Source organism: Crinia signifera, chromosome 6 (genome assembly GCF_055691185.1).
Source record: "Crinia signifera chromosome 6, ASM5569118v1, whole genome shotgun sequence".
NCBI lineage: Eukaryota > Metazoa > Chordata > Amphibia > Anura > Myobatrachidae > Crinia > Crinia signifera.
Genome location: NC_139222.1, coordinates 143,529,172 through 143,556,129, shown reverse-complemented (window position 1 = coordinate 143,556,129; position 26,958 = coordinate 143,529,172). Strand labels below are relative to the sequence as shown.

The window sequence follows — 26,958 nt, the reverse complement described above, 5'->3', positions numbered from 1 at the left end:
AGTGGCTAGTGAATGTAATAGATTATATATAATGGGTTCCCATCTTATTTTACACTGTTTGTTTAGGAGATAGTAAGTAATGGCATGGTCTGCTCAACTATGCAAAGGTACAGCAAGTGTGGGTTTGCGATGCAATGGGTTAGCCGTCTGTTCTGGCGCATACACGCTGTTACTGTAAAAATGAACAATAAAGTTAATACCAAATATCACTCTGATCAACCAATGACAGGACATGATTGCTTGAATTGTGCCATTGCTAAGATGGCGGCCTATGGCAGAGCAGCACCGTTTTCTGCAGCAGAGCTGAGGACACTGGTCGCCAGGCTGGGCCGTTTATAACCAATAGGCAGAAGCGGAATGCCTATGCGGTGGCCCGCCGGCGCATATACGCCCGCACACAGGTGCGGCGGACCATCGCACAGCTGGAGCGGCGGTGGTCAGACCTGAGGCGTCGCCAGCCGGATTTGCTCCAGCAAATCAGGGCCAGGATTGCCAGATGTGAGTGTTTATACATTAAATGGCCATTTGTACATGATTGCTTACATGACATTATTTAAGCCAATAAGGTCACCAGCCTGTTCATGAGTTAAACATGGCATACACTATATGTGTGCTACTTCCTGTTTGACACCCTGTAATGGTCATAAAATATGTAATTGGGTAGGATTACTGTTTGTGATGCTTAAAATGGGCCAAATGTCACAGCATAACTGCCATGTTACAGCCTGTGTTTTGTAAAAGCCACTAAGGAGCTGATTGCCTGTACATTTATCTCTACTTATAACCTTTGCATTCATAGCTTGATAAGGCTTAATACAAATGACCCCTAATTGGCACTTGTTTGTTTTTTCACAAACACAGCACGGGAACGAGCAAGACAGGCCCGAGAGGAGTCTGAGGCTTCCCAGGCCCAGGAGGAGGCGGAGGAAGCTATGGCCGAGGAGGTTGGAATAGAAGAAGGGGTGGCGGAGGAAGTGGAGGCAGAGGAAAGGGAGGAAGTGGAGGAGGATGTGTGGGCAGTGGAGGCGGAGGTGGTGGCATTGGAGGACGAGGTGGCAGATGAGGCGGAGGTGGCACATGAGGAGGAGGTGCCAGATGAGGAGGCCCCAGAAGAAGAGGAGGCCTGTGAGGTGGTGCAGGCACCCGAAATTGGTATGTATAGATAAATATTCAATATTCCTTTTGTCATCTACTATTTGCTATGTAGCACTGGTGATTCAATTGTTTTTTTTAAATACTATAAAGTGATAAAACAAACTGGGTAGCAACAGACACACTTAGGGGTTAGATAAGGTGGGCAAACCATCCCTTTCATCCAGGACACATATTAATGTCACAGGTTGTGGGGATGGCTTTCAGGTCGATTTTAAGTGCCACTGAACCAGTGTAGTTACTCTGTATCCTGGAAGAAAGGGATGACGTGCTCATGTAAGGGTTACATGTCCCTGCTGCAAGCGTACAATCTGTAGCCTCATATAGGTGAGTAGAGTTTACAGGTGATTAATTTTACAAAACTAGATTCAGTATGGCATAAATGGAGTATGGACAGGCGTGGCTTAGACTGGAGTAACAAGTGGTCAGTGCCCCTGGGCCCTCCTCTAGCTAACCACCCTCTGCGGTCTGCATGTATGTTTGGCACCATAATTGTGTGTTGATTTGGTCTTAGTAATGATTTTGTGCATGGGAGTGGGTTAGTGCTGCAGCTTCACCTAACTGGCATTATGACAATGATTTATGGAGCAGACCATCAGCAGGCAAGCCATGATTGATTGCACAAATGTACTGAGCATTCCTGAGAGTTGACTAACTCCCATGACACGCTCCATCATATAACAGACACTGAGCACTTTTTGATGATTTGGGATTGATGCAGCGCGTGACATGCTTCTCAGAGCTTAGTCATGGGTGGGTTTGTATTCAGAAGGAGCACTATGACTGTGAGGTGTTCTACAGAGTAAAGGGTAGAGGGGAAAAACAGGCTTTCCATGTAGTATGTATGCATGTATGTATAGCTGTATGTGTCATATATATAGTTATATATGTGTCTATATACATATATATATATATATATATATATATATATATATATATATATATATATATACACACACACCTGTCACGGTGCATGATTTAAATTTAGGTATGACTATGTTAAATGTATGCATGAATATCATTAGCAATTTTACCTTTTTTAATATGTCCACAGATGAGCCAGCCCAAGCACAAGAGGGTCTCCGTGGGGCCCTCTTCCGAATTCGAGCCCACATGCGCCAGGTCATTGCGGAATTGGACCAGCTACTGGATGGCGCAAATTAATTAATTTATTTTTTCTAAAATTTCTATGTTTTGTAACCTTAATAAATAGTTAATTACAGTTCGAAGTTGTCTGTGTTTTTTTTTAAATGGAAAAGTATATGTGTAACTTGTTTATAATCTTTTAAATAAGCAAACTGTACATACTGTATATAGATTATGTTATGTTCACATGCTGTAAGGGTTAATGTGTGTAATGAATATAGTAGTAATGTGTTTCAGTATACAGTATATTAGGATTTAATTGATTCAAATAGACAACAATCCCTTTTTAATGAGGTTGCCTAATTGCATAAGTGGGTCATGTGTTCGCTGTGTGTGCTCAGAAAAATAGTGTTGTATTGAGCGTAAATACTCCGCATCGGTGCGTACGGCCAGGTTCCCGTACGTTCTAACGCGGTAAGACCGTGCTTACGCTGCAAGACCGTGCAGAATCTGTACGTGTCCACCGCACACGCAAGGTTTGTATGTCGTCCGTACACATGCCCAATTCTTAAAGAGTGAGTCCGTCCGAATGCGGAGGCTCAATGGGCGTTTCTACGGATGATGTCCGCATAGCGTTGCGTGCGGCCCGCTCCGTAAGAATTCGGGAATGTACGCACCGATCAGAATAATGCCTTATGATATACAAATTGAAGAATGTACTCTAAACTGGAAAAATGAACCTTTTATTTAATTTAGAAGTAAATTCAAGGATTGTAGGTCAATGCCGAAGAATACAATAGAGACCTAGTGCATTTCCTGCTTGTTAGCTGTAACCAGTCCCGATGTATTGTGTGGGGGTAAAGTTCTTAAGGTGACTGTGCCAATGTAACTTACCAACCATTACTTTATGTACATTGTGCTACAATGCCAGCCAAATTCTCCTTTAAGCATTAGATCCTACCTGCCAGTTGTATAACCTTCATTACATGCACATGGGTAGTATGAATGGTGAGTCCCTGAGCACCCATACACATGCAGGTTTACAAGGGGAGCTACAAGTGTATTAGCCTAGGGCACCTGGAACCAGTGGTGGAACTACTGTGGATGCAAGGGGTGCAACTGCTATGGGGCCTGGCAGCTGGGGGGGCCTGGGCCCCATGGAGAGCAATCAAACACTCCCCTACATCTTGACCGCCATGCACCAATATAATATATGCCGCCAGCTGGCGTATTAAAAGAGCCGCGTCCGCCATTAAGCAGCTCACGCCTGGGGAGAAGCCAGACAGAGGATGCCGCCGTGCACTTTGACCCGCGAGATGATAGCGTCATCATCTCGTGAGTCCGCTGCTGCTGGTTTTAGCCCCAGGCCCTGCCGCACAATGTCCTGCTGCTTGGGAGAGACTTGCGAGATGATGATGTCATCTCGCGGGTCAAAGTGCAGTAGCATGGCGGCGTCCTCTGCCTGGCTTCTCCCCCGGCCAGCCCAGCACAGGCAAGCTGATGCCCTGCCTCCGAGTCCAGCTGTTTGTATTAGCCCCAGCCGCGCGATTTAGTGGAAGAGAGAGTGCCTGGCAAGACGGACACATGTGACGCTGCCTGGCTGCCACGAAGGATATGATCTGGATCCATCATCCGGATCATCTGGGCATCATCTGGCTGTTGTTGCAGACATGACTGTGAGAGACAGTGTGGGCAGCCGAGGGATGACTCCTGATTCAGAAACAGCAACTAATATCTCTGGTGAGCTGGGCAATATATTTATTACTGTATTCTTTTGCATACATGGGTCGCATAATGTGTAATGGTCGGGGCATGGGGAGGGGGGATTTAAAATAAATTTTGCTATGGGGCCCGCAAGCATAGCCGGCCTTAGCCATAGGCAAACTAGGCAATTGCCATGGCATTTGGAGAGCCCAGGGACACCAGCAGCTTCTGCTGATTACAATGATATGCAGCCTGCCTAAATTCTGTGTGTGAGTGAAGCTGTATCTGTATATGAAATAGTGTATTCATGGAAATTACTGTAACATAGCATTCTGTATGCAGGTACAGCCACAGTCGCACACAGAATATAGGCATGCCGCATATCATTTTAATCATCGGAAGCTCCTTGTGTGTGCTGGTCATAACAATGCAAGTAAGACGAATTTTCAGCAAAAAAGGCTCCCAACGTTAGCAGAACGGGCAAGGAGCTGCATGGCCTATTGAGTCAAGATGTATGAGGAATCATCTGTATCCAAGCAGAGGCAGAGGTCACAGTGTTAGCGGCTGTGTGAGTGCTGTCTGCGGGTGGGTGTTCGGCATATGTGTAAGGGGCATTATGTGTGTCATGTATAAATACATTAATAAAGTGCGACATATGTGTAACAGGCATTATGTGTGTCATGTATAAATGCATTAATAAAGTGCGACATATGTGTAACAGGCATTATGTGTGTCATGTATAAATGCATTAATAAAGTGCGACATATGTGTAACAGGCATTATGTGTGTCATGTGTATAAGGGCATTAATAATGTGCAACATATGTGTAAGGGGCATTATGTGTGTCATTATGTGTATGAAGGGCATTAATAAAGGTTGGCATAATGTGTAAGGGGCATTATGGTTATAAGGACATTAATAATGTGTGTCATGTGTAAGGGGCATTACTGTGTGGTATTATCAAGGTTGCCGAGAGAAAGGGGTAGGGGGTACAAATTACCCAGGCCAAAGTCTGATGGAAGGACCCAGTGGTGGCCCCAGGCCCCCTCCCCTTAAGTGACAGCAGCAGCTGCAGCTCTTCTCCTCTGCCCAGCACACACTGCTTTGTGCTGGTTTACAGTGTGGCCATGGAGTTGCTTAAATACAATATTTTCTCAGGATTTTTTTCTAAGGGTATAATGTGAATAATGTGAGGAGTAATGTACATAAGGTAAAGGGGTACTACTGTGTGATGTAACGTGAATAAGGGACACCATCGCATTATATAATGTGAATAAAGTTGCACTACTGTGTGGCATAATTTGAATTGGGTGTACTATTGTGTGGCCATGCCCCTTCCCAGCAAGAACACACCCCTATTTAAAATATTACGGGTAGGAGCACCAAAATGATGACTGCTATGATGAGGGTTGATGGCGCTGGGAAAGGGTAGCAGGGTCAGAGGCGGAACTAGTGGCGGTGCTAGGGGGCACCAGCCAAAATCTTGCCTAGGGCATCATTTAGGCTAGGGCCGGCTCTGCCCACAAAGTTCTAGTTACGCCTCTGCCTGGAACCTATAATCAGGCCCTGGCCACAACTGCATGTTAACAGCATCAGCTCCTCAGTAAGATGTCAGAGATGGTTGTTGACAGTTGCTGTGACCTATATCGTTTGTCCAGGGGTTCAAGGGAAATCGTTGACGATATTGCATCATTTGCATTGTCGTCTAATGTGTAACCAGCTTTAGCCTTGGTGGACGAGCACTGTTTTAGGTCCCCTGTTGTAGTACCACCAGTTGCGATCAGTGATGGACATACTGTAGTGTAATGGCATGGTTGGAGATAATTAAACGTTTAATAATATTTGACCAGTTTAAAATGCAGAATGCAAGTTCATTCACTTGATAGATTGCTATTCATCTTGTATATGCTTTTTTATAAATACACTATTTTTACACACAATCATGGTTATTCTATTGTGCAAGCAGTTTCACTTTAGTGTTGTGTGTTACTTTTTCTGTACTTTTGCATGTGGTTTTCTTTTCACACATGGGGTCTAATTCTGATTTAATTGGTATGGACTGAATTCAGCCCAGTGACCGATATTGCGGGTCTGCGCGTGCCTATGTGTGAAAATAAAGAATGTGCAGACTCGCTGTGGAACACCTTCAGCTAGTATCACACTCACCGAGGCGTTCACACTATGGGAAGGGCCGGGAACAGCTGCAGGGGAATTCCCAGTGTTTTATAAGCGTCCACATGAAAATGCTGGGCGTTCCCCTGAGAACGTAGGTAGGCTGAATCCTGTGTGGGGCGGGCGGTTGACTTCACATGACATCATCATCCGTCCCCTTTTTTTGCCGAACAGCGGCGGGATTTGCGATGGGGAGAGAAATCATTCAATGTGAATCAAATGATTTCTCTCCTCTTCGGCCCCATGCGACGGATGTGATCAGGACATCACCGGCGGCAAGGGGGGGGGGGGGTGCCATGCGTTCGTCGATGTGGTGGACGGTGCCTAACCGCTGGCTAGGCAGCAAGTGTACGCTGCCTAGGGAGCCGGTCTGAATCAGGCCCAGTATGGCATTATTTAATTTCCATTCCCACTCCTGTGATGTGTTCTTCTTTGTTCTATCTTAATTTACTGCAACACAGCATGTTACTTAGTGCACATGGCACCACCATGGGGGGGGGGGGTGGTGCGGGCACAGACAGAAGGGTTTTTAGCCTCCGGTGGCAGGGGCAGGACCTTGGTTGGAAGGACAGGGCCTTACTGCACATTTCCTGTTTTCATCGTTTTTGGAGTGTGCCCAGCAATCTCCAAGCTCACTTCACTGCATTGTTTAGATGCCGTACCCATGCTCACATCAGCCATCCAGAGATCACCCACTGCCTTCCTGCAGCCAGAAGGGACAGCGGGACAGTGTCTGAAATGTCGGACTCTCCTGCTAAAATAGGAACCCTTGGGAAGTATTCATTTATCTGCGGTCACAGAAAGAATGCTGTTTAAATTACACTTTTTGAGTTATATTGTTAATTCAGCATTATGGCCCTTATTCTGGTTGGTGCGGATATATCCGCGTGCGTTCGGGCCGCCGATGTTTTGTGTTTGAGGCATATCTGCGCATGTGCGAAAAGGACATACGTCCAAATTCTGCATGAATTGTCTACACTACGAACAGGGGGAGGAGAGGGGCGTGAAGGGCTCGCGGGAGCTGCCTGACCACTCGGTCCTGCATTCGATGGTACCTCGATGGAGGTTCCAAGAGATGGAGGAGGTGTATCCATGAGAAATCCACTCGTGCTCCGTGCGGTCAGCGGCTTACCACATTCGGACGGAGTCAGCGATCCGTACGGAAGGCGGGGTTTAGGACGCACGGTCCTGGCCGCATATTCGGCTCCGGCCACACAGACCAGAATAAGGCCCTATGTGACATGTATTTTTATATTCTTTGTTGATTTTTTTTAATACTTTGAGATTTATACATTTTAAAATTTCAGCAATATTGTAAGAGCTGTAAATGGTTGTGCAACTTCAAATTTTCCTGAACAGTGTGGATATTTTATCATGATAGTCAACTTAATGCCATGTAGTACTATTTTACCACCAGCAGAGGGCACACTGCCACAATTGCTATCATTTAAAATGAATGCTTTTTGAGACATTTTCTTCTGCTGAATCTTGCTGGCAAGGCACCATCATGAACTTCAGGGTCAAGGAAAAATATTAAAGACTTCAGACATTCCACTTGAGAAACTGTTATTATAACTGATTTTATCAGGCTATATGGCTGTGCCCAGAATACAGAAGAATATGGACATAAGGTCGCAATGTTACAAGAATAGCCATGGTCAAGGTTCCTCCTTTGGCTTTGATCCAGAAAACACAAACTTGTGCATGGCGTGGACATACGCTGATCCATTTGCACTTGATAACTTCAGCTTGATCAGTGGCATGAAGAATTGAGTGGTGAAGTATCGCAGGGATGGCACATTAGCTTCTATTGCTTCAAGGAAAACCTACAATATACCCATAAAATAACAGTCATGTATAAATACTGTCCACATACCAGATACAGCTTTAATTTAGTCCTTAACCCCATATATTCAATGTTTGAATGAAAAAACATTCAAATATTGAATATATGGGTTAAGTACAGTACTGGGAGAACAGACAAAGTTGTAGTTAAAGCCTGCAAACATTGAAGTATTAAGGGATCTATCTAAGCCGCAGAGTGGAGATAATCTGTGACATCACATCTTCATGCAGGCCTAGCACACCACCCTAAGGACCTTAGTCTAATTGATTCGGTCCATTAGCATGTGGTAATGCCCAGCGTTTCGTGGGCGTTCCCATGAAAGGCCGTGACACAGGTGCGGGGGGCGGGCAGCTGACATCACCGCATGGGTGATGCAGGGCGCCCACAGTTTAGAGACACCATAAAGGTGTCTCTGAACTGGGAGCGCTGGAGAAATAATTAAATGGTCGCCGACCATCGAATCATTTTTCCCCACCTGCGAATGGATGATTATGTAAATGATCCATTCGCAGGTGTGCGAGGGGGGGGGGGCAGCCTGCACTGAGGGCGGTGTCTGATAGTTTTGCAGCCTCACCAGTCAATCAGAATAAGGTCCTAAACCTCCAGCCATACCCTTGCATCCTCTCTCCCTTTGGGAAGTTAAGCAAACTGAGTCCAAAAATGTGTAAACCATGAACAGCATTTATCTTTGCAGTTTGAAGTTCTCCATAGTAATCTACATTAAAAAGTAATGGCCATGTAATACTTACAGGTCTATGCACTTACAGAATGGGATGATGATTCAAGTATGGCCAGGGGAATAGAATAGGTCAAACACTGCTTGCTTCAGCCATATCAGTGACCAAGAACAGTGTTGGAGATCTTCTGTTCTCCAGGTAGAAGTGCGTCCAATCACATGCTGTGAACAGTTGGAAGTACTAATATTTGTGTCCATGTGCCAGAAAGGAAAGAAACCCATTGTTGCCTTCTCTATCTTCATCTATGGTGAAGGACCATTGGATCTCTGCGATCGATGGTGGAGATGGTTACATGTTTTGGGACTCTGGGTCGGGATTCTATTTTGCATGCAATGCCGATGTTCATGCAACTCAGTGCTCATCAGAAGACTATGCATACACCCTGATCGCACTGCACATGTGCCAAGCTACCATTGCAGTGCTGCTCATGGGAAGGTAACGGGAAATGCTGGCAAAAATGCAGGCATGTCACGGCCGTCACGTTTCTGCCTACAGCTCCAATCCTGGCGCCAGCAGCCCTGTTCCCAAGACCTGCCTGCATAATAACCATAGACTCACTCAGAGAATGAATGTTCCTTGTTTCTGCAGCAATGCTACATATGTGTTCGCAGTTGCTGAGGTGGCTTAGCAATTCCTTAGCCTGAAAGATATGTGCTGTGTGGCCTTTTGTGTACGAATCAGAATCAAGTCCTCAGTTTGCTTAACTGTGCAGAAAATCTGGGTGAGATTTAATAGGATGAGAGATTCAGAAAGTGAGAGATTTGGGAAGAAATCTCCAGGTTTTTTTTAAAGCGGCAATCATTTACACTGCAAAATCAAACTGGTTTTGCAGTGTAAATGATTGCTGCTTTAAAAAAACTGGAGATTTCTTCCAAAATCTCTCACTTTCTGAATCTCTCATCCTATTAAATCTCACCCACAATTTCTTATATTGAGGGTTCCTAAAGAGTTCAAAAAATAGACATCAACTTAAAGTTATAGGTACAATCTAACACTACAATTAAAGCAGTATATTATCATACATGTCTTATTGCTATCCGGGAAATGATGTTGATATTCTCCATGTTGACACTGATAAATTGTGGACATGATCAGAATGTCTTTTTTGAGGTTAGTCTGGTCCTAACCCCTAAACCTAACACCAAAACCCTAACTGTAGTGTATGTACAGCATTATACTTGGGTATTATGTAAAACACTTAGTTATCTTCAATATTAAACTGAGGTTCTGTGTATCACAATATTTGAGGATTCGAGTAGCTTGTACATGGGAGCAGTTGAGATAGGCAAACCTGCAAGATTTCATCTGTGTCCTGAGCCACATCTTGGAAGATGGTCTGACAATGCTGCAGGTATTGGGCATACAAGGATTGAGTCTCACTGTCCACACCCTCGAGTTGGCGGTCATTGGTGTCATTCACTTGCAGGTTGTTCATGAAATTGGTATTGACAGGTCCACACTCAATGAGGCTCACACTTCAAGGGAAGATAGCACATAAAGATAAAATACAGTCTGTAATACACATATCATATTTTTTCAGTTTTAACCCTCTATATGTGCCTTAGATGGCCATGTGATAGCTTCTGGTCTATGGTTGCCATATTTTTAATGTAGACAAGCAAGCACGTCTCTTGGTTCCACCCCTCAGTGAGTAGGATCCTCATCTATCTCTGCTAATCTTACACAGGGCTGCTGGTTTCAGGGGGAGGAAACTTCTCCCCGTGCGGAACTGACAATCCAGAGAGTGGTTAGCAATCTGAAATTCCAGCAGCAAGAGCACACTGTGTTATATCACTCCCCCATATGTATTTATAGGGTCTACAGACTTTGCAGGACCTAGAAGCAGTCTAATGTTGGATACACACTGGAACAATTTCCGAGGCTCCCGATATAGTTAACTTCTTTATTGGAGGTGCAGCAGGAAAAACATATAGTGCACACACACAAGATCGTTCCTGATATTGGTCAGTAAAGTCACCTGCCCCCGCTCCGTACATGCAGTCGCTAATGAGAAGGTCAGACTGAGCTCCATGTACAGACGACGGAGGTCATTAAACCGCAGCTGTGCACATTGTTATTAATATTAACCATACTCACTGAATATGAGTTAGCTCTGAAAAGTGCATCTTAATGAACATAGGGCCTTATTCTAGTTCACTCTGAGGCAAATTCCTTCTCAGATGGACAAAACCATGTGCACTGCAGGGGGGCAGATGGTTTGAGAGATAGATTTGGGTGACTTATTTTGTTTCGGTGCAGGGGTACTAACTGACTGCTTTATTTTTACACTGCAATATAGATCTCATTTTGAAGAAAAACCCCACCCAAATCTAATTCTATCTGCACATGTTATATCTGCCCCCCTGCAGTGCACATGGTTTTGTCCATTTGAGAAGGAATTTGCCTCTAAGAGTGAACTAGAATAAGGGCCATAGCCCTCATGCCTGGAGGTTATATACCTTTTTGCTGCACTTTGTGGCAATAGCCCAGGCTTTCCCAACCACGGTCCTCAAGGCACACCAACAGTGCAGGTTTTAGTGATATCCAGGCTTCAGCAAAGAGTGGTTTAATCAGAATCACTCAGGTACTAATTAAGTCACCTGTGCTCAAGCCTGGATATCTACAAAACCTGCACTGTTTGTGTGCCTTGAGGACTGTGGTTGGGAAAGCCTGCAATAGGCAATGAAACATTTTAAGGGTAACTTGCAGAGGACCATAGGCTACTGTCATATTGCTGCAAAGTTTCGCTAGTCACACTGTGGTACTATGTTACTGGGCTTACTCCCAAGCCATATACACATGGGACTCAGCCACTGCGATTTCAGCTGTGCCCTGTAATTATCAAGTCAGAGAGATGGCTAACTACATCCTGCCAGCCCCAGAAGCCGCGGCCAAATACACAGTGTAGTAAGAATATTCTTGCCTGCACTGTCTATTTGGCCAGGCGATATCGACGCTTGAACTGCCTTGGTAAACTGTTCACTGTATATAGAAATTATATTACAAAAAGTAACTGGTAAAATGGTGTAATATGGAGGAAATTCAAGGCAAAGAAAACCCTCCAAATGGCTATATGATGATATTGTACTCTGTTTCCTTGCAGAAATAACCTGCATATACTCACTGTACATTAAAATGGTGCAGAACGATGGCCAGGCTCTCACAGAACCCCTCAACTGCAAACTTACTGGCGCAATACACATCATTAAATGGGACACCTGTAATAGAGAATAGTGTTTAAAATGCTTTCTTATACTGCTATATTATGGGCCTGATTCAGATCAGCACACTAAGCATTTCTTTATTACTGCAGGGAAAACAAGTTACATAAAAATCAGACAGCTCCATTTAGTAAAGTCTGTAATAGATCAATAAAGGCTTGTACCCAGGGCCGTCTGGTTTAGGGTTGGGGGGAAGAGTTGCCGCTCACCTCCATCCAGGGGGGGCTTCCTGCTCCTAACTTCTGCCCTCCAGTGGCCGGCGCCCTAGGCAAATGCCTAAAGCTGCCTAGTGGTGGCGCCGGCACTGCTTGTACCTGGTAGGCAATGCCATCTATAGATGGTGTTGTTACCTAATAGAAGTTGATGGGCTTCTTTTTGCATTCTCCTCTGAGAGGAAGCCAATCGGATCATTGCAGCTCTTTTCAGATTATTTATCGTAATTCTACATGCAGACCGGTGTTCTTAATGCCACTATGCATGCTGTAATTGACAGGATGTATCCCATTTGTATTTGTGGTAATGTTATTAAGCATAAATCTGATGCGTATGCTAATGGTGCAGGGTTATATCTATATATATATGTCTAGTGTCCATTTGTGTGTCTCTGAAACACTGCCATCTGTTGGCAGTGAGCAAAACTACATCTCTTTCTCGCTCACACAAGCACAGAGGCCATCACAAGGTAGCATACTAGCTTTCCAAGCATATGCTTCGGGAGGGCTTACTAGTACTTTGCAACACAAGGTTGAACCAATATGCAGTCAATCAGTACCTACCTGGCTGACTATATATTGGTTCAGCCTATAAAATGACTAACTCTAATATCTATTCCTTTGCATATGAGAGAGGGATAGAGTTAATAAGTATTCAAATATTACAGAAATTACATTTTAATATATCTGATTACATAAGAAAAAAATTGTTTAGAAATGAAGCACAGATCGCTCTGTGTATAAGCCCCCGAGCGACAGGTGTGCGGTCCTTCGTGTAGCCATCTCATGCTATAAATATCTAGTCAGATCGCCAGTGTTCTCATGAGAGAACACTGGTCAGGACAAGTCGCTCAGCACACATTGCTGGTGCATAGCATATGTGTCAGCGATGTCTGCTGAGCAATCTGTGCTATAAAAGATCACTCAGCACAGGGAGAAAGTTGTCCTGTAGGTATGGGCCTTTATGGTCAAGCAGACAATGAATGTTTCAAAGACACAAACATGTTTTCAAATGTACAAAACAATTTTTTCAAATAACCAAACTTGAAGTTAGTACTTTCAGTGATTTCAGTGATTTAGGGGGCTAGCTATTAAATTATGGAGAGAGAAAGTGAAGAGAAATAAAGTTCTAACCAATCATCTCCTAACTGTCATTTGTTAAACACACAGCATGTACAATGAAAGTTAGAAATGGATTGGTTAATGCTTTATACTGTATGTCTCCAATTTATCTCTCTCCATGCATTGATAAATATCCCCCTTAGATTGTATAGCGCTTCAGTGTTATGCAACATTGCAAGAAACTGTGTAAAAATATCGAATGCCATTGCTGAATATTTCCTTTACCTTGCAGCCCTCCAACACTGCTAGATATTATTATCCGTCCAGACCTCCTCTGCTTCATCCCAGGCAGGAAAGCTTGGATGGTGCTAATTGTCCCAAACAGGTTGACATCAAAGACTTTCTTCATTGCGTCATAGGTGTGACATTCCAGGGGTCCCATCAAACCGATACCAGCGTTACATACTGTGCCATTAGCAAGAAATGAGTAAGGGGAGGTGCACTGATAACCTTTATTTGATCTCTCATTTATTAATACACACGAAAAACGCTTGTGACATCACATCTTATTATAAGTTATATGTGTATATACATTATATATAAATATATATATCCCTTCTCACCTAGAATGTCAACCCTTTGTTCCTTTATCTTCTCAATTGTGTCCAACACAGATTGTCGGTCTGTGACATCCATCTGCAGGATCTCAAACGTGTCCACATGGCAGTCACGTACACACTCCAGCAGATGTTCCTTATTAGAGAGATCCCGCATGGTGGCATACACTGGAGAAACAGAGGAAGAGGCATTTACTGTCCACATTGCTCATCCCCTCTGCTCACTGATATATTGACCCAGCAGATCAATGTTGGATGAGTGGAGTGGAGGTCAGGCAGGCTGTGTCCTCCTGAATGTAGGGGGACCATTAGCACACATCTCCTCTCATGGACAGTTCTTCCCCTGACAGAGCACCGACAGCTGATGTAACCTCCCATGCTGGGTGGTGCCAGTGGGGGGCTGGTGAGCACCATCTTCCACTCTAAGGTCCCTGCCGCCTACCCACTCACGGCCAAATAAATACCTGCTGGTGTGCATGGAGTCCACCAAAGCCACTGCACATTTTGTGGCGCCTGGCCAGAAAGATGTGGTCTCCTCCCACAGCCCTCCAGGGCACGTCGGGCTCTGCACATCCCAGCAGGTGAGACAGACAAACTTAATTTACTGGCCGACATATTGGATTCTGAGCCTTAATACGTTTTACTCAAACGGATTCAATGAGGCATGTGAGATCACCCCTTATATAATTGGCAATTTATATCTGTTCTATGTGGATATAAATATACCATATATATTCGAGTATAAGCCTACTTTTTCAGAATAGTTTTTATGCTGAAAAGGCCCCCCTCGGCTTATACTCGAGTGATGGTCCTACTTGAGTCAATAAGTGTACATTTCATAAATGTAAGTGACAATAGGAGTAGAAGCAGCTATATATTATATAGACGAAGTCCAGTGGGAGTGCTCTGTGTAAAATTGATAGAGCACAGTGTAAAATAAATGTAGCTCAGCAAACTAGAGAATGGGCGAGATACTCCAAACAAAATTTTTTGTAAAAACCCAGTTTTCTGGGTTTTTACCGCATTTGCATATGCAGCAAAGCCCCACCGCCGGGGCTTCGCTGCGGGGGGTTACGCCAGTTCTAGATGGCGTAACCCCATGAAAGCCTATGGGCTTCCTTCATGTCCCACACTGCCCCGCGCGCCCCCCGGCCGATCCGCACCACATCCCCCTCATCTGTGTCCGGGCAGCCTCCTGCTGTGCTGCCCAGACCAGTGACCTCCTCCTCCCTGCACAGCTTCCGGGTGTAGGGAGGAGGAAACGGATCCCTGGCAGCTGGATAAGGGTGCAGGGAGGGAGGGGGACCCGCTGCACATCGCCAGCCATCGCCTTTGTGTTAATAATCGCATATGTTACTGCATATGCGATTATTAACAATGTGAATGCCGGCAATGTGCAGCGGGGGCTATTAGAGAATCCAGCCCTATGGGCGGGATGCACCAAGCTCCGCAAGAATCTTGTGATGCTTGCCACCAGCCTCCACATGCATACCGGCGTTTACTAACGCCGTATGCATGATGAATTTTGCAAAGGACGGCTCATACAGTAAGAGCCGTCCTTTACGATGATAAGACTTTCAGGTTTTGTACCTGGAGTCCTATCAGCACATGCGTCGAATGCATCACATGCAGCTGGGCATCCGGTTGGATCCCTCACAGCAGAAAACTGCGATAGAAGCCAATAGGCTTCTATGGGCAACGCTGATTTTAAAATCATGTTGTCCACAGCATCCAAGCCCTGGAATGTTTCTCATTCCAGGCTTGCTGCATAAAGGAGCTGCGGCCAAACCTTAGAAAACGGCATTTTCGGAGGTTTGGCCGCTGTTTTTCCTTTAATGCAGGCATTTCCAAACTATGGCCCTCCAGCTGTTGTGAAACTATAAGTCCCATCATGCCTTGCCACATTTTTGCTATTAGGGAATGCTAAAACTATTGCAAGGCATGCTGGGATGTGTAGTTTCACAACAGCTGGAGGGCCATAGTTTGGACATGCCTGCTTTAATGCATCTCGCCCTAGGTGTTTAAAATAAAAAAAAAGGTACTTATGTAGTATCTGGGCTGCCGATTTTCGAATCGCATCTGATATCGCATGCGATCTGATGCGATTTTGCATAGGATTCAATGTTAACAAGGTCCTGTTCATTTCCCCACTATCCAAGTGGGCATAGAGTTGATTTTATAAAGCGTGGCGAGCGCAGCGAGCCCCGCGAGGGGACGCAGAAAACATTTTACGGAATCCGCGGCCGCTCGCCACGCTTCGGGCTCGGTGGCTCGCTGCGCTCACCACGCATAGTGGGGAAATGAACAGGACTATGTTAACATTGAATCCTATGGAAAATCGCATCAGATCGCATGCGATATCAGATGCGATTCGATGCAATTTTTCCGACCCGATTTTAAAATCGGGCGCCCAGATACTACATAAGTACCAAAAAAAAATCATCTGGATGCAAATACATAAATATTTTTTGGTACTTATGTAGTATCTGGGCGCCCGATTTTAAAATTGATGTTTAGATGCCAATGAAATTTCCAATAAACTGATTGGACATTGGGATGTTAAAAGGAGTTTTGCTAGGCCAGCCCTCTGGCATAGTCCTGCATGTGCCCTAGCGCAGAGAGTTGTGCAATGCAGAGTAACTCCCTTTGGGCTTGATTCAGTCATGTTCCTTAGGCTGCGTATGTTGGCAGCCTAGCGAACAGATAATTGCCCCCCGCCGATTGAATCCCCTTGCTAGCATGTGACGGGATATGTATACTAACATCCCCTCGCATGCGGCCGCACAAAGGAAAAATCATTCGATGGTCACTCACCATCAAATGATTTTTCTTCTGGTCGTAATGAAAAGTAAAGTCAGGACTTCCATCCCATTTGAAAATGAATGTTTTTTGAATTGAGGGCAGGCGCTGACGTCATGTCAGACACACACACAGCGATCAGGTACACACCTCCCCGCCAAAGTGAAATCCCGCCTTGCAAATCTATTCTCACCTGTGCGAATGTTTCCAAATCCATTCACAAGCCACCCCCAATCTAATAATTATTCCACTGTGTGCAGGCTGAGAGTAGCCCTGGATTTACTCAGCTGCTGCGATGGAAACAGACTGATTGTGGCCAGAGACAGCGTCACACACCCTCCCCTAACATGCTTGGGCACACCTGCGTCTTCCATAGGCACGTCTACATTTTATCTGGCGCTCCCATGAAATGGGCAGTTACCACCCACCAGATGCCGTATTCCTGTCAATCACCTTGCGCACAAGTAGCCATCCAAAAAAGAGTAGCAGGCTTATCGCTGTACAGCATCACACACATTGCGGCCTAGACGCAGGCGTAGTGTATCGTAATAGCCTGCTGTGCAAATTCACAACCCTTCGGTCAGGTCTGAATTAGGCCCATTGCGCACACACACTGGATAATTTGAATAATTTGTCATTCTGGACTGTAGGAATTGGCCAAATTGTTTAAGATATTGTCTAGTCTAGTGTGTGTGCTCAGCTTAAGAACACCCCCCCCCCCTTCCCACAAACTACAAAGAAAGCTACATTATAGCCATGAAAATACTTCAGCGAAGTACTCCACCTATGCTTTAGATGGGACCCTTGTCAGATGAACCGGGTCACCCATTTTCCCTGCCCTGCTAACTGCGTCACTGGACCTGAATGATTTTTCAGGAACCCTTTTACTCTAAGCAACAACCCAGGTTGTCCTACTAACAACCTGGGTTATTAAGGTGGTATAAAAGGGGTGACCACTGTATAACTGTACATGTTTCATAGATCTCAGTATTGCAATTGAAAAAAAGAGCTCCACCTGCTTATCTTTTAAAATGTGTCATCCAATAATGCATACACCTGTGCACCAACTAGGAGATCTGTATATCATGTCTGTGTACTGGAATTTAGAAACACTGGTTTAGGGCAATGGGTCTCCAACTTGGTCCTCAAAGCACCATAACTGTCCCAGTTTTATATCCTTGCTTGAGCACAGATGGTTAAATCAAATTGTTAATTTAATGTTAAATAATACAGTTCTGGAATGTTTAACTTTCATAAATCTTCGATGTATCTGATTAGTACCATTGCAAGTGGAATCACAATAGTATGACAGGCAGGAGACTTCTTAAAGCTAATTCTTCTGTTGCAACAGATTAATCACACAGAAAATGATGTCAGCAGTTTACCTTTAAATCTTTGGCGAGAGTCCGAGGCAAGAAGCACAGCTAGACCCAGACCAATTCCTGAGGAGCATCCTGTAATCAGAACCACTCTCTTCTCCATCTTAAATCCAAGGAAGCAGTGACACAGTCTCATCCAGAAACTGCCTGGGAACTTGTGAGCTAATAACACAAAATCCGCCTGCACTGGTATCTGTTGTGTTATGTCTACAGTTGGTGCATCAAGGACAACTACACCTCACTTAGGGGGAGATGTACTAAGCATGAGAGAGAGATAAAGTACCCGCCAATCAGCTACTAACTGCCATGTTACAGACTGTTTGAAAAATGACAGCTTGGAGCTGATTGTTTGGCACTCTCTCTTCTTTATCACTCTCCAGAGTTTAAGCTGGGTACATGATGGATCGCTATTTAATTTCTGGACAAATTGGAATCACGTATCAGCTGAATCGGGCAGGGTGTACGCTCATTCAGTGCACTCCAGCGGTCACATGCAATACTGTCCGGTTGACCGTGCTGCTTTGCCAAAGCAGACAATATACCATGCGGTGCTGGGTAATGAAGGACAGAATAAGGGATAATTCTATCCTTCATTACATCATTCTGCTGGGTACCGTGGTAACAATATGTCAGACCGACGGCTGGCATATCGCCCAAGTATGCATTGCTCCATGTGTACCCAGCATTAGTACACCTGCCCCATAATTGCAGACTATACATAGGGGGGGATGCTCTTACATCTGCGCCCCCTTACCGCTGCCCATCGCCGGCTACTGCATACATAATTATCGCATATGATCTAACATATGCGATAATTATCATTAAAGACAGCTCTTGCAATAAGAGCTGTCTTTTGCGTTGACCCAGCGATGAGCGGCGAGGAGCAGCTCACAGAGCTGCTGGGCATGCCCCCACCGCGGTGAAAAACAGGCGCGTGGCCTCGCGGCAGCGCCGTGAGTATAGGCCATGCCCCCTTTCCAACAGGCCACACCCCAAAACATTTGCCACGCGTCGTCCCACCCCAGTATCTCCGAATGTTGGGAGGTATGAACATCATTTGATGGTTTGTGAATTTCCTATAGATGTGCAACAATATAGTGGATACTGATATTTTTATAATTCGCTCGCAGATTTGCAGAGGGCATGTTTTTTTTCTGTCTGGGCAGCACTAACTACTCGCAGTCATCTGCAACTTTGCAGATAAGCAATCCGGTCTGAATCAGGCCCTTTGTCCTTCTATTTACAAGCATAAGATGATGATACAGTATTTTCCACTTTTTCTAGCTACTTTTATTTGTACATGCCATAGCATTAATGGTTTCCTTTCTGTATTCTAAACTGACCATTCTAAAAGATAAAAAAACAACAAAAAAAAAAACAGAGGTGGCTGAATACTGATACCGGTCACAATTTTTATAAGTTATCAAGGTACTTGTTTCCTAGAACGGCCACAATCGTGAGTGATCGTGGCTCTTAATTAAGGGACACGATCCTCACGATGTGGCCGATTTTTTACAATTTTTTCACTTTGAATGACAGAAATCGGGTCAATCGGTCGGTCGCGACCAATTAAAATCGGCCGCGATGCGACCGACCGATTGACCCGATTTTTCCATAGACTTCAATGTTAAAAAATCTTTTAACATTGAAATCGGGAGGATCGCGTCGGTCTTGTGCCATTATAATGGCACAAGATGAGATGGACTTGATTAAGTCCATCTCACATAGGGTAAAATGATAAAAAAGGTGAAATGGCCCAATATGACCCATTTCACATTTTTTATGTGCCCGCCATGACCCCACGATAGACGTGAACCCGAAGCGCGGCGAGCGCAGCGAGCCCGCGAGGGGCGGCGGTGCGCATCCTCCGACCTTTTCATTCCCCTACTATCCACTAGGGCGTGGAGTGAGAATAGAATAGTGTGGCGAGCGCAGCGAGCCACCGAGCCCGAAGCGTGGCGAGCGCAGCGAGCCCCGCGAGGGGACGCGTATACCTGTGAAGTTAGACGCGTCCCCTCGCGGGGCTCGCTGCGCTCGCCACGCTTCGGGCTCGGTGGCTCGCTGCGCTCGCCACACTATTCTATTCTCACTCCACGCCCTAGTGGATAGTAGGGGAATGAAAAGGTCGGAGGACGCGCACCGCCGCCCCTCGCGGGCTCGCTGCGCTCGCCACGCTTCGGGTTGACGTCTATCGTGGGGTCTAGCCCACTTAGTAACATTTGGGGGGGCAATTGAAACAAATCTGGTGAAAAAAAAAAAAAAATCGGGTGAAAAATCGGTCGGTCGGATCGGTCGCATCGTATGCGACCAAATCGCATGCGATGCGATCGATCCGATTTTTTATCTTACGACCACAACGATCTAAATCGTTGTGGCCGTGCTAGGAAACAAGTACCGTTATCAATGAACAGAAATTATATATTTTTTACTTGGATATTCTAATGTTTCTAACTAGTCTCATCCAGGGCTCTGATGGATGACAAGAAATAGATGAAAGGGTAACTCCTTGAAAAATGCTCCTCTCCTGCAGAGTAATGATAGCACAGAGGAGAGACATTTTCTTATGTATAACAACTATGCAGAGATGATTATATTTGGAAATCATCAAAGGTGTTTTTTTCTTCTTAAATTTCTACCATGTCCATCACTTACTCACACATCACCATATGGAGAATTGACATGATGTGAGCAAGACAGAAAGGTTGCCCCATGCATACATGGCATGATGCTGATCTGTATTTATTGCTCGGAAGCAAGTAGATTCTGTACAATATTATACAAATACAAAGCAGCAGGAGGCGTCTGAAGGACATACCTACCTACTCTTCAAAAAATCGTGTGACCCTCCTGGCCTTTTGAAAGGGCAGGCAAGATCCTGATTTTTCTTCCACCCCAGACTCGTAAAGAGGGTGGTACGGGCAGCCGATGATGTGATTTGCGCAGGACTGCATCATCCTATCCATGCTCATGAATGTATAATGCTGGTAATCTTGGTATAACACAACGGAGGATGTTTCTATAGTAGTGTTTTCTGCCACCATGCCGCCCCCCGTCACCCATCACCCCCGCACTGCTCCCCCCTGGCTGCTCACCAGAAAATCTGTAGGAAATGGACACCTCATGTCAGCATCTGAAATTGCTGGATCCAAATATTCGTTGTGATGGCTATAGCACTGGATCCGTCTGCATAAGCTTAAACTTACCCAACTCATTGTCTGATCCAGTCAGCAGGTCCAGGAAGTTTATTTTTGACCATGGAGACCCTGAGCCTAGCACAGCCACAAAACCAACTGTCACTTTGCCCCCCCAAAAGACCGCCAACAATCGTATGTACATAAATTATTTGGCATGTGTTAAAATCACAATCAAGCCTAAAGTACCTACTCTTGTCAAACATAAAAGGATGTCTCTCCACCAATCATTAGTAAGCACAGATTTAGAAAGAAAGGCAAATATTTGTAAATGGTGGGAGTACTCCCTTTTTTTAAAAGGGAAGGCGAAGTTACATGACGGACAGGTCTGACATAGACCCGTCTTATTAGTTGGTTCTGTACAATATCGGAATGCTAAGGATGTTGTGGAATGGACAATATTGAAGGAGAATGAAAGCACATTGGTGAGAAGACCAAGAAAACCCTACTGAGTGATATACGTCAGTCTGAGTTTACCAGAGGTGCCGGGAAGTTTACAAGGTCTTTGCCTTGTAAATAATTGCCAATGAACTTCCAGGCTTTATTACATCCCACTGACAGTATACAGTCACTAGGTCGACATATGAAAAAGGTCAACATGGGTTTTTCAAGTTTTTTTTTTTTTTTTTTTAACAGACATTTGCCGACAAGCGGTATTTCATGCCCTACCAATCCACCAGGGCGTGTAGTGAGAAAATAATAGTGTGCCAAGCGTATCGAGGCCGCGTTCCCGAAGCATGGCGAGTGTAGCAAGCGATGGGAGGGAATGCAGTGCACTTTTTCTATGCCCTTGTCGGCTGTAAGGACATTTGGGACAAAACAGTAAAAAACCTTCCCAATGTAGACCTTATTTTGGTTGAACTAATGATCCACACCCAGCCGACAGGCTCCATGGTGTTGGAAAATCACATTCAAAAGGATATTACTTGACCCAAATATCACAATCAAAAAATTTACTTTTGTCCCTTTACTTATTCTTTGCCTTTATTCAGTATACTCTAGTCAACCTGACATGCCCTAGTCTACAGTTGATACCTGTAATGTTGTAACAACTATGTGCATATGTATATGTTTATTTATATTTATACATTATTTTATTATTCTTTTTTTTTTTGTATGCAATTATTTCTTTTCCCTTTGTTTTTTTTTTGTTGTTGTTGTTGCTTGATTTGTACTCTTTATTTGAATTTGTAAATCCAATAAAAATTTAATATTAAAAAAAAAAATTTTTTTTACTTTTTTGCTTAATACAACCTGCTCAATATAACCTGGACGCAGAATAACTGAATTATAATACATAGAACTCTTCATAAGCAGAAGTCATGTGATAAGGAAACTAAGAACTGACTTGGGGGCATATATATCAAAGCTTTGAGAGAGGTAAAGTGGACAGATAAAGTAAAAAACAACTAGCTCTTGCAATTTTTTAAACACAGACTGTAACCTGACTAGATGGTACATGTCTCTCCACTTTATCTCTCTCCAAGCTTTATTACATATGCCCTCTGAGCTGAGGAGATGCATCTTCAGAATAAAATAACTTTGATAACACAATTTCCCATGAATAATTAAAATTGTGTTGTCATCTAGGGGTTTATTTACCAAGATGGGAGTTCTATTTCAGATGGGATGTTGCTATGGACAACCAATCGGATTCCATCTATTATCTTCTAGAAGATGCTAAATAAATAAGTAGATTCTGATTGGTTGCCCATAGCAACATCCCATCTGAAACAGAACACCCATCTTAGTAAATAAACACCCTAATGTTCAGTACCACATTACCAACGAAACCTGGAGAAAACCTTGTGCGTCTTGGCCAAAAGGTACTGTAAGAGATTCTGCATTAATTTTTTGTATCGGACATTACCATAGAGAACATCTGAGGAATGCATATGCAGACTTGTATTTGGGTGCATTCCAGAGCTGGTCATGTTTTATAAACACTTGCATGTTTCAAGGCAACAAGAAGACTGGCCTTGGGCTCTATGGAACATTCACATTACAAAGCAGGACAATAAGAAGGTATACAATATTATACAAAATCCACAAAACAATATAAAATCATTACATCTATAGTGAAAACAGTACAATATGCAGGCTGAAATGGAAGTTAAAGACTGCCATTATATTGTGGATGTCATAGCTCATGGGGGTTTCCTTTACCATTTACTTTATTTTATTTATTTAGGACTAGCTCTTGCATTAGGCAGCTGCCTAGAGGCTCCTCTGAGTCAGACTATCACAAAATTAAGGAGGATTCTCAGAGAGTATCATTGTTGAACGTAATACAAACTGCAGGTGTTGACCTTCTAAGAGTCCACCTCCACACTTCACTTGAGATTCTGGAAAGTCGGTATTGGTGTGTGGGGGTTGGTGGGACCAGTAAGCGCAAGTTTTGCCTAGGGTGCCAAAAACCTTGCACCATTCCTGCTCAGAAAGAATACCCGAGTGGGTTTTTAACACTTTTTTTTTTTTACTTTTAATTGGAAATCTCAACTACTGCAGCATTTTTCTAAAATAATTCATGTTGGTGCCAATTTTAGTATATGAAAAGCAGTTATTGCCGGTGGTTTATCTGCTTTGTACGCCCATGGAAATAAATCACCCAAAACATTGTATTAATGCATTATATTTTGTAAAGTACAGCTGCATGTGCCATAAGGCACTTATCAGATGCTCACCCTGTGCAGTGTAGTCTGTTTTATCTCATATCCTTTTTCCAGCACTAAAACCTTGACAGCCAAGTAAACAAGGACATGCTTCCTCATTTAACACCTTTGGTGCTGAGGCTATTCTAACCCCTATTCCAGGGGTCCTCAAACTATTTTGCTCCGGGACCCCATCAGACAATAAAAATAAAATTACAGGACCCCAGCAAGTTACTGCAGAAGGTCATCATATCACGTGTAGTCAGCAGACAGCACATACATGGCAGTATCGTGGGGGTACACAATTATGTCTAATATAAACAGTCAATTGAACAGTTTTTTTTAGACTCCTTGAATCATTGACTGAGATTAGAAAAGTCATCAGCCTGATGGTCAGCATCATGGAGTTGCAACCCCATGCTGAGAAGGTTGGGACCCACAGTTCGAGAACCGCTGCCCTATACTGTTTATCCTAGGCAAAATGGCCAATAGTGCTAGTTTTGTAGAAAAATAGGTTCAGGAACTCTCTGGGAAGAAGCTTTTGTGGGGGTGTGGCTTCAAACAGGGTGTATAGATTTTTTGGTACTTGTGGAGTATCACGGCTCCCACGACCTGCATCGTATGCAGATCGTATGCTAAAAATCGCATCGCATCGCATGTGGCATACGATGGCATACCATGCGATGTTTTACCGATTTTTGCTCAAAAATCGTATGCCATCGCATAACATCGTATGCCATATGTAGTGGCATACGATGTCATACGATGCGATACGATGTTTTACCGATTTTTGAGCAAAAATGGTAAAAAATCGGTAAAACATCGAATGACATCGTATGCCATATGTAGTGGCATACGATGTCATACGATGCGATACGATGTTTTACCGATTTTTGAGCATTTTAGCTCAAAAATCGTATGCGATCGCATCGGATGCCATACGATGGCATGCGATACGATGGCACCCGATTTTGGACTGAAATGCATCAGAATGCATTGAAATGTGTATTAAAGTAGTGAAATGCCCCCAAATGCCATTTTTCATAGTGCACCACCCCCACTATCAACGTCAACCCGAAGCGTGGCGAGCGCAGCGAGCCCCGCGAGGGGCGGCGGTACGCGTCCTACGACCTTTTCATACCCCCACTATCCACGTCGGCGTGGAGTTGAGAATAGAATAGTGTGGCGAGCGCAGCGAGCCACCGAGCCCGAAGCGTGGCGAGCGCAGCGAGCCCCGCGAGGGGACGCGGATACCTTCACAGCTATACGCGTCTCCTCGCGGGCTTTACAGGTATCCGCGGGGCTCGCTGCGCTCGCCACGCTTCGGGCTCGGTGGCTCGCTGCGCTCGCCACACTATTCTATTCTCCACGCCGACGTGGATAGTGGGGGTATGAAAAGGTCGTAGGACGCGTACCGCCGCCGCTCGCCACGCTTCGGGTTGACGTTGATAGTGGGGGTGGTGCACTATGAAAAATGGCATTTGGGGGCATTTCACTACTTTAATACACATTTCAATGCATTCTGATGCATTTCAGTGCAAAATCGGGTGCCATCGCATACGATTTTTGAGCTAAAATGCTCAAAAATCGGCAAAACATCGTATCGCATCGATGGCATACGATGCCATGCGATGTTTTACCGATTTTTCACCATTTTTGCTCAAAAATCGGTAAAACATCGTATCGCATCGTATGCCACTACATATGGCATACGATGTTATGCGATGTTTTACCGATTTTTTACCATTTTTGCTCAAAAATCGGTAAAACATCGTATCGCATCGTATGACATCGTATGCCACTACATATGGCATACGATGCCATGCGATGGCATACGATTTTTGAGCAAAAATGCTCAAAAATCGGTAAAACATTGCATCGTATGCCATCGTATGCCACTACATATGGCATACGATGCCATACGATGGGAGCCGTGATACTCCACAAGTACCGATTTTTTTTTAAATAGGTCAACATTTGGGCTGTGGTGGTGGATCTTTTCATTTTTGAGAAGGTACAATATGTCAATCTAACATATAAAACTCAAATATTGGTAAAGAAAACTGGTGTTCCTTACATTAAAATCCACACCTTGACCATTTCTTCATCATTATCTTTGACATGGCAGAGAATGAACAGGTAAAGGCATTAAAAAAAAAAAAAAAAAAAAAAAAATTTTTTTTTTGTACATTGGCTGAAACAATTATATCTGATATACTCACCTTTTAAAAGACAGGAGCAAGCCGACACTTTATAACTTGAGGAGGCAGACTGTAGGACCTAAGATGGCAGAAATAACAGGTACACAGTGGGAAAGGCAGAGATGTAAATTGTTATTTTATTTTTTTTAAAGCTGCCTGACAAATTGTGTAGCATAGTAATGACCAAGGGTGAGTATGTCTCAACAGCGGGGTACTATATACCAGTATGTGGCATCCCGGCAGTCAGAATCCCGACCGCGGGATGCTGCCTGTGGTGTGAGAGCAAAATAGGGGGGAAGGGAAATCCATGGGACTGGCAGAGAGGGGTCTAAATCCTTTGATCTAAGACTTTGATCTTTGATTGTTTTTCTTGATGACTCTTTGATCCGACCAGATTAATATTCCTTGTTCTATCAGTTTGTCCATTCCCCCTCCCCCCGATGCCCTGCTTGCAGTAGTATGTGCAAAGACATGGTCCTGTAGTGTGTGCTCCTTACAGCTTGTGACATGCTCCCATTCAGTGTTTACAGACAATGGACCGGTGACCCATCCTTAGCCAATGGATGGATGTGTCTGGTTGTGACAACTCACATACACCAGTTGCCACAATGGTACCCTCTGACCCTGAGCTCCTCTAAGGTCCCCCATTAGGAGGCACACACTATATGGACTTGCACAGCCTGCTGTTCGCCCCTGATTGCAATAACATCTTGCGATCTCAGCCGCAAAAACACCATGGCTGGCACTTCCGGGTAACCAGGTTGGCACCTGGAAGTATTCATTCTCATTAAAAAAAGGGCCCCAGGCAGCACTTCCATGTCCCCAGTTCCTGCAAGCTTTGTTGTGTCCCTTGCATTACCGCATATTTGGATGTGTTGTTTAACTTCCACTGCCTTGAGAAAGGTCCGAAACGTTGGCAAGTTATCGT

At 44.3% G+C, this 26,958-nt stretch overlaps 1 protein-coding gene across 1 annotated transcript; it reads right to left on the bottom strand.

The window, feature by feature from the left end:
* Window positions 1-7,663: 7,663 nt before the first annotated feature.
* Window positions 7,664-18,129, bottom strand: HSD17B1 (hydroxysteroid 17-beta dehydrogenase 1). The gene is made up of 6 exons (XM_083145487.1): window positions 17,994-18,129; window positions 13,816-13,977; window positions 13,478-13,657; window positions 11,822-11,915; window positions 9,989-10,172; window positions 7,664-7,940 (listed from the first exon to the last, which is right to left on the bottom strand). Exons 1-6 carry the CDS (start codon window positions 18,121-18,123, stop codon window positions 7,773-7,775), a joined length of 918 nt encoding a protein of 305 aa, XP_083001613.1. The 5' UTR covers window positions 18,124-18,129; the 3' UTR covers window positions 7,664-7,772.
* Between the last annotated feature and the right edge of the window lie 8,829 nt (window positions 18,130-26,958).

Bases quoted from the DNA above. Each gene is read 5' to 3' on its own strand.
- HSD17B1 (XM_083145487.1), bottom strand. From the start codon at position 18,123: ATGAGACTGTGTCACTGCTTCCTTGGATTTAAGATGGAGAAGAGAGTG. The intron at 13,978-17,993 runs GTAAACTGCTGA...CTGTTTCTCCAG, and splicing joins CTCTCGCCAAAGATTTAAAG to TGTATGCCACCATGCGGGAT. The intron at 7,941-9,988 runs GTTTGCCTATCT...GGTATATTGTAG, and splicing joins ACACAGATGAAATCTTGCAG to GTTTTCCTTGAAGCAATAGA.